The sequence below is a fragment of the Grus americana genome, chromosome 2 (assembly GCF_028858705.1).
Source record: "Grus americana isolate bGruAme1 chromosome 2, bGruAme1.mat, whole genome shotgun sequence".
Lineage (NCBI taxonomy): Eukaryota > Metazoa > Chordata > Aves > Gruiformes > Gruidae > Grus > Grus americana.
In genome coordinates, this window is record NC_072853.1 from 160,241,351 (window position 1) to 160,253,628 (window position 12,278).

At 47.4% G+C, this 12,278-nt stretch overlaps 1 protein-coding gene across 2 annotated transcripts in view; it reads left to right on the forward strand.

Moving 5' to 3' along the window:
* The first annotated feature begins 4,790 nt into the window (after positions 1-4,790).
* The window catches only part of PAXIP1 (PAX interacting protein 1), a 38,303-nt gene continuing 30,815 nt past the window's right edge, over positions 4,791-12,278 (forward strand). For both annotated transcript variants that reach the window (XM_054818785.1, XM_054818786.1), the window contains exons 1-2: positions 4,791-4,884; positions 11,993-12,127. In XM_054818785.1, the coding sequence (XP_054674760.1) occupies positions 4,798-4,884; positions 11,993-12,127 (222 nt within the window). In that variant the 5' untranslated portion in view covers positions 4,791-4,797. The remainder of the gene's footprint in view (positions 4,885-11,992; positions 12,128-12,278) is intronic.

Below are 12,278 nucleotides of genomic sequence, written 5' to 3' on the forward strand. Positions count from 1 at the left end.
GGCCTTGGACGGGCCGATGGTCCTGGGGATGGGCCTGGGAGCAGGCTGGCAGGGTATTTTGGCTCCCCTTCCTGCCATTGTCACTCTGAGCTCGTGCAGATAAGCTTTATCTCATAACCTAACAAATCCATACTGAGGCCAGACATAGGTGAGCACTTTGTTCTACACCTTGCTATGACTAAGCAGTGGGACCAGCTCGCTGATCTGACTTAGATCTGTGCGCTGACCTGTGAGCAGAACCTGGAATCTATTTCTGGCAAATACAGGGGATATTTTTCTTGTTCAGTAACACACTTTTTCAATCCAGTTTTCTGTTCTTATGGCTCATAAACTAGATCACACACGCGTCGCAGAAATTGGAGCTATTCGCTTTTGTTAGAAATAGTCTAATTACTAGAATTTAAATAACTTGTTGACAGCTGACATTAAATACATAAAGAAGTAAAAAATTTGTTCATTACTTTAATTCTACTACTTATTTAGAAGATAATTAAGGGGAAGAATTTGTGACTCGTAAGTACTCTTTTCTCCTGGGAGTGGTCATCTTGAAGCCAACAAAACTGAGGATAGAAAAAAAAGATACTTCTGTGTGTGAAGACGAGTATCACTGATAATACAACAGCCACTCTATGTGACCCGAGGTCCAACACTGAGATTTACAAAACTACATCTCAGGGGCCACTAAAACTGTTAGCTGTCTAAACTTCTACCGGGGAAGTTTTCTGCAGACCACTTGCTGCGTATCGTTTCATGGCACGTACAGAAATGCTTTTGCTTTGGCTGTGGTGCACAGCTGGTTATCCACCTGACATCTGCTCAAGCTCAGGCAAGATTTCCCAAGTTCTCCTTCTTTCACCAAGCACAGCTACGGGGCTCTGTCCAGGAGCTGCTTTCAGGGCTTATTCATTTGGTGGAAGAACGATGTGATGGTCTCATTCTTCTCATTTTCATTAAAAGCTCTGTGGTAAAAGAACACAGAGAGGCTGTAGGTATCCAGCGGCCACACCTACCTTGTGCCTCAGTGAAGAAGAGAAGGACAGACCCAAAAGTCCACGTTCCACATCCCAGGACAGGGCTCCAACAACTTTATCTTAGCTTTCCAGGACTGAATTTACAAACTAAATTTCTTTTAGTAAAGCTATTTTAGTAAATTCTTAATATCTTTTTTCTTTTTTTTTATTCCACGTTGTATTATCTCGTGGTTTAACCCCAGCCTGCAGCTGCTTGCTCACTCCCCCCCGCAGCGGGATGGGGAAGAGAATTGGAAGAATAAAAGTGAGAAAACTCGCGGGTTGAGATAAAGACAGTTTAACAGGAGAGAAAAGGAAGAGAATAACAACAACAACAATAATTAATAATAATAATAATAATAGAATATACAAAACATGTAATGCACAGCACAATTGCTCACCACCCGAAGCTGATGCTTAGCTAGTTCCTGAGCCGTGCCGTCTCCTGGCCAACTCCAATTATATATGGAGCATGACATCATATGGTGTGGAATATCCCTTTGGCCAGTTTGGGTCAGCTGTCCTGGCTGTTCTTGGCTGTCCCCCGCCTTCTCGTTGGCAGGGCAGTATGAGAAGCTGAAAAGTCCTTGACTGCCTGGCAACAACTGAAAACATCAGCATGTTATCAACATTATTCTCATCCTAAATCCAAACCACAGCACTATACCGGCTACTAGGAAGAAAATTAACTCTCTCTCAGCTGAAAGCAGGACACATTACACTTCCATACTGTGGATGGAAATAAACTTTATTTTCAGATTTTTGTCATAATTAGTCAAAAAAGAACAATTCTGGTTAAGGTGGACACCTTATTAATGGGTATCTTTTTGTGGGAAACTGCTTTTGCAATGAATTCCAGTGATTTAACGCAGTACTCTGACCTTGTATTGCTAATATATGATATATTGTAGAGGATTTTCAAATTGATGGGATTTAAAATGCCAGTTTTATATCATATTCTTCTCATTTGAGTAGCTGAACAAACAGAAGATCCAAAGTGGCCCCACCTGCTGCTGCAATAACACAATTTGAGCCAAAGGTTTGGGAAGCATCATTATTTTTAAAAATCATGTTCAAAGCGTGCTGGTTGTATTACATTGTCAGTATTAGCATAGTGCCTGATTTGAAATAATTGTAATCTTGGAGTTGTGCAAAGAACTAAAAATAATGTGGCTATGGTAAATCCAAAGGATAGGAAGGCCAGGGGAACTCATTAGAGTACCAAAGAAAATAGGCTGAGCAGAGAAATCAAAGAGGACAAATCACTTTGGTTTTCTTTGTGTGGAGTGGGAATATGCAATAGCATATGAGATTAGATGGAAGGACTCTTGTGAGAAGGGGCAATTTAGCAATCACACTGAGAGAGGAGACGAAGCCAAGTAATGAATGACATCATGAAAAGAACTCAGAGGAAAATGTGGAACAGAAACCTGAGAGACAGCGATATTTATGAAAGAAAAGAGGTGAGAATTACCAGTGCTGGAAGATGCAGATGATTACAGAGGTACTGAAATCCAAAAGGAAAGGAAACTCAGGAAGCAATAGTGTTAATGATATCTGATAGAGCAACAAGAATAAGAAAAATATTTCGCTGCAGGTGAATGAAGATTGTGGTCAAAGTAGTTCTAATTTAGTGGGAAGATGTCAAAATGGATCAAAAATGGAGTTGGAAAGAGTGAAAATTACGGAAGCAAGCAAGCAAGGGCCTGGACAGCAGCTGTAAAGGAAGGCAAGGCTCAGAGAAGTGTTCTTCAAAGGCAGTCCAGGAAATACTTGGGGCAGAAGAAAATGACCCTAAACAAGAGTTATTAGAACAGATAGAAAGTGAGATGAGAATATGAATTATTGGATGAAAGGGACAAACAGATTTAAAAGCAGATGGTTATTTCTACTTTTTTCCTGTACTACGAGAAAAGTGTATCATAGGAAAGTTTAAGGACTTTTTACCTTGGTTTTCACTAAAAAAGTAAATTGTGATTGGGTGGCAATACAATAGAACCTGAAACCAAAGGGTAGGATCTGTTTCTGGAGTAGGAAAAGAAGAGGTGATGGGTTGGGTGTTCCTTACATAGCCGGAGTAGAAAGGGTGAAGAAAGGCAGATGAAGAACCTTCCTTGAAAAAGGACGAGAAGGAAGTTAGGAACTTGTACGCTGTAAATTTCACTTCAACTCCCCCCAAAATACTGGATAAATAATAAATTGGTTGTGGACAGATTAATAGTTTCTACCAGGTATGTTTCAAGAATAACTCAGGTTAAAGAAATCTAATTTTCTCCTGGGAAAACGTGACAGGCCTTGTAGGTAGGAGGCAAACAATAGGTGCCCTGCATTTTTATTTCAGTATGCCTTTAGGTGCCATCTCGTAACATCGCTCTTAAATATGGGAGGGAAATATTGTCCACGTAAAAGTATTAGGAGGGGTCCAAAATTCCTTTGGAAAGCATAGTGTGGGGGCAGGATTTACCTGTCAGTGCTCGGATGCTTAAATGCACCAGATGAATCAGGCTCTGAAAGTGCTCATTTATCGCTGTTGACTATAAAGATTTCAGTTTTTCTGATCAGTTATCTAAAGTTAACCAAGATACATCCCCCTCTAGGTTTGGACGGTTTACTGTCACCGTAGAAGGATGCTTTGAGAAGGCTTTTGAGGGAAAATGTCTGATTTTGGTGGCAGTATGTTCATTAACAAGTTGGATGCTGGAATAGAGATTACGCCTATTGCATTTGCAGAGACTCCCGGCTGGAAAGGCTAATGTATATTTTGGGAAAGGATTGAAGTTTTGAAGGTTCTCGATGAATTGAAAAAACTGTTTGAAATTGGAAGTGCAAAATGTTGTGTACGGTGTATGTAGCGTATCGTCTGTTGCTGCCTGCAGTGGTAAGCCACTAGCTATTGCTTGACTCCCCCCGATGAAGAGACGCAAGCCTGGCACAGGGAAGGAAAGGGGGGCACCACCAGCCCTGACGCCACTTCGACGGCAGGTTGGAGCACGCGGATGGCGGCTCCAGGCTCGCTCGGGCCCTCAGCGCCATGCAAGGCCCAGCGCAGGGACCACGACCGGGGTCACAGGGACACCTGCCGTCGGACAGGGCCGTGGGCCGTCACCCCCCGCTCCCCTGGGCCCCGTGAGGGCCCCTCGGCCCGGCGGGCTGCCCGTCTGCGGGGTGCGGCGAGGCGGAGCCGGGGCAGGAGCGGGGGGCAGGAGCGGGCGGCAGCGGCTGAGGGGACCGTAGCGATCGTCCTGCCGCCCACACGGCGGGCTCGGGGGGCGGGTCTTAGGGCGGCGGGGCGGGGCCTGGGGCCGCCCTGAGAGGCGGGGCTGGAGGGCGGTGCGCTCCCCTCCCCCCGTCCCTCGCCTGTTTGCCAATGGGCGGGTCCGGGTATCCCCGCTGCCCGCCTCTGTCGTTCGGGGCGAGTCCATTGCGTTCCGTGCGGGGGGGAGCTTCGGAGCCGGATGCTGCCTCCCGGTCCGGTTCGGAGAGAGAGGGAGGAGGAGAGATAACGCCCGTGGATCAGGAGTGGGAGCTGTCCTGCGGCAGCGGTGGTGGCTGATCGGGCGGGGGGAGCCGCTTTGTCCGGGCGGCTCTCCCCTCCCCCTTCCACCCCCCCTGCGTCCCGGCGGGGGATGGTGTGTCCCGCAGCGCGCGCCTTGCTCGCGCGGTTCGGCGGCTCGGCGGGGGGAGGGGACGGGAGACCCGGGCCCCGGAGGCTTTTCACAGTGAGCGGGGGGATATCGGGGAGAGAGCGCGGGGGGGGTGGGGGGGCGCGGTGCTGGCGGCCGGGACCATGTCGGCGGACGAGGAGGAGCTGAAAGTCCCGGAGGAGATGTTCAAAGATGTCAAGTTCTTCGTGGTGGGAGACATCGACCCCAAGGTACCGGGTCACCCTTCCCCTCGCCCCTTCCCTCAGCTCCTTCCTTCCCCCCCCCCGGGGGGGCACTGTGGGATCGTCCAGCTCCTGTATTTCCCCCCCCCCCCCCCCCCCGACACTTCCAGCGCGGGCTCGTGGCTCACGCGCCGCTGCACAGCACGCGCCCTGCCGCCTCCCGAGGAAGGCGCGCGGGGGGGGGCGGGGAGCGCGCGCGCGCCTGAGGGAGTGTTGGGAGGAGGGGGGGGGGGTAACGGCCGGTAAAGGCCGTGCCCGAGGCCAGTGCTCCGCCACCCGCCATGGGAGCCAGCGGCCCCGCCGCGCAGGCCCCGTAGCCGCTTGAGCGGAGGAGGGGCGGGTGAAGGGACTTCCTGTTACGGCCCGGGCCGGGCGGGGAGGTGGCGGCCGCGCGGGGCAGCGGCTGTGCCTACCGCTCCTCCGGCCCGGCTGCGGGGCGCTCCGCAGGGCCGCGCTCGGCCCCCCTACCCCTCGCCGGCCCGCCCTCAGGTCCCGCTGTGCCGGCCCCGGCCCCTCCCGTCCCCGCCCCGCCGCTGTATCCGGATCCAGGACGGGGACAGTGACAGGCCGCTCTCGGCGCGGGGAGGCTTCGCGAAGGAAGCGCTTGGCCGGCGCTCCCCTCCCCACACAGACGTGCCTGCCGGCCCGCTCCCCGCCCGCCTCGGTGATGGGCACGTCCCGGCACCCCCGTGGCTCTGGTGCCCGTCCCGGGGCCTTTCAGACCCGTTAGGTGCACGGAGGTGCTGATCTGCTTGAGGTGTCGTCTCCCTTTTTTCCCTGCCCTCTGGCCTAGGGCAATACTCGGCATGACAAAGTTGGCCTACGCTGGCCTAGGGCAATGCCCTAGATGATGAAGTTGGCCTTGCAGTTAGTAACGCTCAGCCGTGTTGGGTGAAGGTGGTTAAAAAAAAGTTTCTGTGGCATGTCCAATTAGACAAGTGTTAGAAGTGTACGATATCTAGCTTTAGGACACCACCTTTGTGCAAACAGATTCCTACAAGTTTCACTCTGAAATGAAAGTCTTGGCTTCTTTGGTAGTTGCTGCAGTGGAGTCTTCATTTAGCATTGGGTTCCTTTAACCTCGTGTCCTGGCATTCACTGGGTCTTGTAGGCCTTTAAGTGAACTTGAGACATGGCACTGGTCTGTTGAGATGGTTTTTATTCATAGGAATAGGATTATATGCTAAAAGAAATACAGTCTAGGAATATAGTTAAAGAGCAGGAAAAAAACCCCAAGGTCTTTAAACACAAAATTTTTGACAATATGTTAGAGCTTGAATAACAATTCTTGTATTAAAAAAACCTATAGCAGCAATATTATTATGTGTATGAAGATGAGTGCAAAAAAAAAAAAAAAAAAAAGACTCTTGTATTTCATTTATCATATAAATGATGTCCTGAAAGGCGTGTAGTTAGTTGTGTGTTGGCATAGCAAGACAATCAGCGGTATTCCCATCAAGTGAGTAAACAAGCATTCTCTTAAGCTAGTTTTCTTATGTTAAGTTTTATTCTTCTTAGCAGTTAATGCCATTGTCTTAAGGCTTCAATTCGCCCTCAGTTAGGTACCCTAAATTCCCCTCTGTTTGTGGGATGGCTCCTGTGGGTTGCAGGCAGACATCGAAGGTGGCTCTGGTGGAGTTGGTAAGGTCAGGTGCGGCACTGCACAGAAATGGTCGCACAGCTTCCCAGATCAGGTCATGCTGGAAGCTGTTGAGCCACTCTCTCATTGTGAGCGATGCCTGAATTGAGAAGTCCCGTGCACCTGGGTTGTTTCTGCGGCTGGCTGGCCTGTTAAAGCGCTGTTCCCTCCGTTCCCGCTGCTGGTGCTCTGAATTCTGAAAGGGCTTGCTGGTGTGGCACAGCGTTACAAGGTGTAGTGGGTTGACCCTGTCTGGAGGCCAGGTGGCCCTCAAAGCTGCTCTATGAAATTGGAAGTGCAAAATGTTGTGTACAGTGTACGTAGTGTATCATCTGCCCTCCTCAGCTGCACAGGGGAGAAAAAATATAACGAAAGGCTCCTGGGTCAAGATAAGAACAGGCAGAGATCACTCACCAATTACTGTCACAGGCAAAACAGACTCAACTCAGAAAAAAATAATCCAATTTATTATCAAGCGAAACAGAGTAGGATAATGAGGAATAAAACCAAATCTTAAAACCCCCTCCCTCCCACCCCTCCCTTCTTCCCAGACTCAACTTCACTCCCCATTTCTCTCCCCCCTCCCCCCCTCAGTGGCACAGGGGGACGGGGAATGGGGGTTGTGGTCAGTTCATCACACCTTGTCTCTGCTGCTCCTTCCTCCTCAGGGGGAGGACTCCTCTCATCGTTCCCCTGCTCCAGCCTGGGGTCCCTCCCACGGGAGACAGTCCTCCATGAACTTCTCCAACATGAGTCCTTCCCACAGGTTACAGTTCTTCACCAACTGCTCCAGGTTGGGTCCCTCCCACGGGGTGCAGACCTTCAGGAACAGATTGCTCCAGCGTGGGTCCCCCACGGGGTCACAAGTTCTGCCAGCAAACCTGCTTCGGTGTGGACTCCTCTGTCCACGGGTCCACAGGTCCTGCCAGGACCCTGCTCCAGCGTGGGCTTCCCACGGGGTCACAGCCTCCTTTGGGCATGTGCCTGCTCCAGTGTGGGGTCCTCCATGGGTTGCAGGTGGAATCTCTGCTCCACCATCATCCTCCATGAGCTGCAGGGGGACAGCCTGCCTCACCATAGTCTTCTCCACAGGCTGCAGGGGAATCTCTGCTCCGTGCCTGGAGCACCTCCTCCCCCTCCTTCTACACTGACCTTGGTGTCTGCAAAGTTTCTCACATCTTCTCACTCTGGCTGCAAAAGCTCCCGCTAGGTTTTTTTTCCTTCTTAACTCTGTTATCCCAGAGGCACTACCACCATGGCTGATGGGCTCGGACGTGGCCAGTGGCGGGTCCATCTTGGAGCCAGCTGGCATTGGCTCTATCAGACATGGGGGGAAGCTACTAGTAGCTTCTTGCAGAAGCCACCCATGTAGCCCCCCTGCTACCAAAATCTTGCCATGCAAACCCAACACGCACAGAGGCCAGGGCTCGCTCCTGTCTGTGCAAGTGAGCCCTTGGGAGCACGAGGCACCCAGGAGGGCAGAGTCCTGCTCGGGCTCGGTTGCAGAGCTGAGTCAGAGCGTGGAAGTGTGTTGTGCTGAGCTTGGGGCCAGTTTTTTGTGGTGCCTTTGCCCTCCCTTCTGCAGATGCCCTCCGTGGTACCCTGGGAACAACCCAGAAAGGAAAACTACTTACTGGTTGTGATTTGAACGGAGACAGAAAGGAGAAATTCTAAATTGAACTCTAGAAATAGCTTTTGAACACATTTGTTATAGTGAAACGTTGTTCCATTACGAATACAACACAAATATATTTGAAGTTTTCTGCTTCTTTATATACAAACGTATGCTAGCTTGATTTGGAAAAGAAGTTACCTACCTCCTTCATCTTTTAGGGAGGAACATGCTTTGATCAGCTTAAGTTTCCAAATAGTTTAATGGAAGACCCATTATCTTAAATATTAAAAAAGGCCCAGCACAAGTGAGCACTCCAATCAAAACAAAGCCAAGAGTAAGAAAAAAAAAAAAGTAATATATTCAGGTGAATAACTGCATATGCATTACCTATTAAAACATATGCAGCAAAAACTAGAAGGGAAACAAAAGTCTGGAATTGTGCCTAGATGTTCTTTGGCAAATGAGGGAGAATTAGGCTGCTGGCTCTCAACTTTAAATCCATTCCACTGGGAAGTACACTTGGCTGCTCACACTTGACAGGGGATGAGGAGTAGGTGTCAGCTGTTTTTTTTTTTTAATAAATACTTTTCGTTCTTTCCTAAAAGATATAAACCCAAACCATCATGCTTTGATAATGCCAGATAAAATCAGTATTTCATACAGAAAGAGATAAAAAGTAATGCAATGCAACATAAGGACTTTGAGCAGGATATTTGGGTTCTGGTTATCTCATTTTATTATTATTTTAATTTTTTTTATGCCCATTGTCTTCCTTCTTAATTTTGAGTTTTTCCTCTTGTTTCTTCCAACACAGCTTTTAGTGGGAGAGAACAAAGATAAGATTTATATGCTCCAAAAAAAGAAAATTCATTTAATGGATTTAAGCTAACACCTAAAGTGCAGGATTTTTACAATGATCATATTATGGCTTTTCAGCATTTTGTTTTCTAGTGACAGGTATATGGTCAATACTAGTAGAGGTGAAGTTCTTTAATTGTGCCAGTACAACTTTTCAGTCCAGGCACTATTTAAACTGAAGAAATCATGTGTTATGAGAGGAGTTTTGACGTTCACATGAGCTAAATTAGGAAAAGTCTGTTTCATACCACTTTAAATAATCATATGAAGTTATTTTCAGTTGTATTTATAGTGTTTAAACTTGCTACCTGAAACTAGTGTAACTTTTTGCATAAGCAGACTCTTTGCACAGACTCCTTAATGCAGCATTGTTTTACCATTAAAAAAATTAATACTTCTAGCTCATTAGTTGACGCTGTCACATTTTTGGTTCTTAAATACCTGCTATTCTCAAAAGGTCTTTATTTTGATTTAGCTTTTCCCATTGGAATTGTAGCATCTTGTGTTACCTTGCAGTTAACTGAATTTCATGCAGGAAGGTATCCTGTGATTTAGGAGATTGGTGCGTAAAATGGAAATACTCTCACCTGTTCCTGTGTGGTGGCAAGAACAGCAAGCTTGTGATCAATTTTCTTGCTTATTTTAGAGTAATTCTTGTAAATTGATAATATCCCATACTCATCACCTGCAGAAAAAAAGTTGATTTATTTTTTTTTTTTTAAAAGAAATTTTGAAGTCAAGTACTTCAGTTAGGAAATGCTAAAATTGTCTCCTTGCTGAGTGGCAACTTCTCCATCCTTATTTTTCTGCTTAGCATAGATGCTTTGTAATAGCCCAATGCCATGGTTTTGAAAGAGTCTCTTTTTCAGTGCCTTCTCTGTCCTGCTCAGTGTACAGGGTAGGTAGTAATGGCTTAAGGACCAATTACTGCTTACCATCTTTGTTGGTAACGTAGACAGTGGGATCGAGTGCACCCTCAGCAAGTTTGCCAACAACACCAAGCTGTGTGGTGCAGTCAACACGCTGGAGGGAAGGGATGCCATCCAGAGGGACTTTGACAGGCTGGAGAGGTGGGCCATGGGAACTGCATGAAGTTCACAAGGCCAAGTGCAAGGTCCTGCACGTGGGTTGGGGCAATCCCAAGCACAGCTACAGGCTGGGTGAGGAATGGATTGAGAGCAGCCCTGAGGAGAAGGACTTGGGGGTATTGATTGATGAGAAGCTCAACATGAGCCAGCAGTGTGCGCTTGCAGCCCAGAAAGCCAGCCGTGTCCTGGGCTGCATCACCAGCAGCGTGACCAGCAGGTTGAGGGAGGTGATCCTGCCCCTCTACTCTGCTCTTGTGAGAGCCCACCTGCAGTACTGCATCCAGCTCTGGGGGCCCCAGTACAAGAAGGGCATGGAGCTGTTGGAGAGAGTCCAGAGGAGGCCACGAGGATGATCAGAGGGCTGGAGCACCTCTGCTATGAAGACAGGCTGAGAGAGTTGGGATTGTTCAGCCTGGAGAAGAGAAGGCTTCGGGGAGACCTTAGAGCAGCCTTCCAGTACCTGAAGGGGCCTGCAGGAAAGATGATGAGGGACTGTTTGCAAGGGCATGGAGTGACAGGACAAGGGATAACGGCTTTAATCTGAAGGGGGGTAGAGTTAGTTTAGATATTGGGAAGAAATTCTTCACTGTGAGGTTGGTGAGGCACTGGCACAGGTTGCCCAGAGAAGCTGTGGCTGCCCCATTCCTGGAAGTGTTCAAGGCCAGTTTGGATGGGGCTTTGGGCAATGTGGTCTAGTGGAGGGTATCCCTGCCCATGGCAGGGGCTTGGAACTGGATGGTGTTTAAGGTCCCTTCCAACCCAAACCATTCTGTGATTCTATTCTACTTAATGTCCTGTTTGATGAATGCAGTGCTGCCATGCTCTCTGTTGTTCACTGTTGTGGGGAGAGCATCCTGTGACAAAGGGAGTGTCCCCAGCAGGTTTTGAGGGATAGACATCTGTCCCTAGCAGATGTTAGAGGATAGACATTATAGCAGTTTGGTTCTGCAAAATCATTGTGAAGTGAAACTCTATTAATTTCTCAATAATAAAAGGAAAAAGGGAAAGAATAATCTTGATGGGCACTGTCAACATTTGAACTCTAGACCATACTGGTTTAAAACATTTTTCTCTTCGTCCCTTCCACACCCTACTACCTTCTCTGTTACTTTTACTCAAATAAAAGTGTGTTGTGTTTTTAGGGGGCAGGGCTGGATTCATCACACAGATCTCTGCAACTGAGCTGAGAGAATGCTGCACTCTTAAACCGACATAATTTATATGGGCCTTGCAAAAATAGGTGTAAGATGTGCTTTGTGATTTGTGAGGTGTTTTGCATTTTCTGAGGACAGAGCAATGGAGTGAGACATTTCAATTCCGGCTCTTTAAAGTTAGGAGGCATGTGACCTCTTTTTTCTTTCTTATTTCTGTAAATAGCTCTTGGTCCTCCATCACTTCTTTTCCCAATATGTCAACTCTTTGTTGGAATGTTTTTCCCTTCTCCAGACAGTAGTTACAACTCTTTTTGCTTGCAGATCCTTCTGATATCAAGGGGGTATTAGATATGTTCAGACTCTTCCAAAGCTACCATATACAAGAGCGAACACTGAGAAGAAGGATTTTCTTACCTTGCCTGAGAGAAAATTATTTTGAGGAATATAGGTTTTGGAAAAATTTTGACACTTTGCAGTTTTCTGCCCCAGCCTGAATTACTTTTGAAAGTAAATCTTCAACTTGAGTGATTAAACTATGGCAGAGGTATAAACCATTGGCAATCAGGTTTCAAATTGGATGCATTCGGGAACTTCAGAAAGAGTGGGAGCCACTTACAGGAGGGCAAGCAAGAGAGAAGGTCATACTCATTCTTTTCGTGTTACTGTGTTCTTGCATTAATGTTTTTCTCAAATAAAAGATGCAAAAAATGGTTGACTTCTCCCTGTTCTCTTTTGGGTTTAGGTTATTCAACTTCTGAAAGCTGGGAAAGCAAAGGAAGTTTCTTACAATGCACTGGCTTCACATATTATTTCAGAAGATGGGGACAATCCAGAAGTTGGAGAATCCCGTGAAGTTTTTGATCTCCCTGTGGTAAAGGTGAATGACTCATCCATGATATTGTCAAAGTACTGATGTGGATACTTCTTTATAATAACAGAAAATATTCATGTTTGGATGATGACCAAATGAAACCTAACTTTAAAAGTCTTCTATTCTTGTTACACAAACTTTTATCCTGACCGATGGA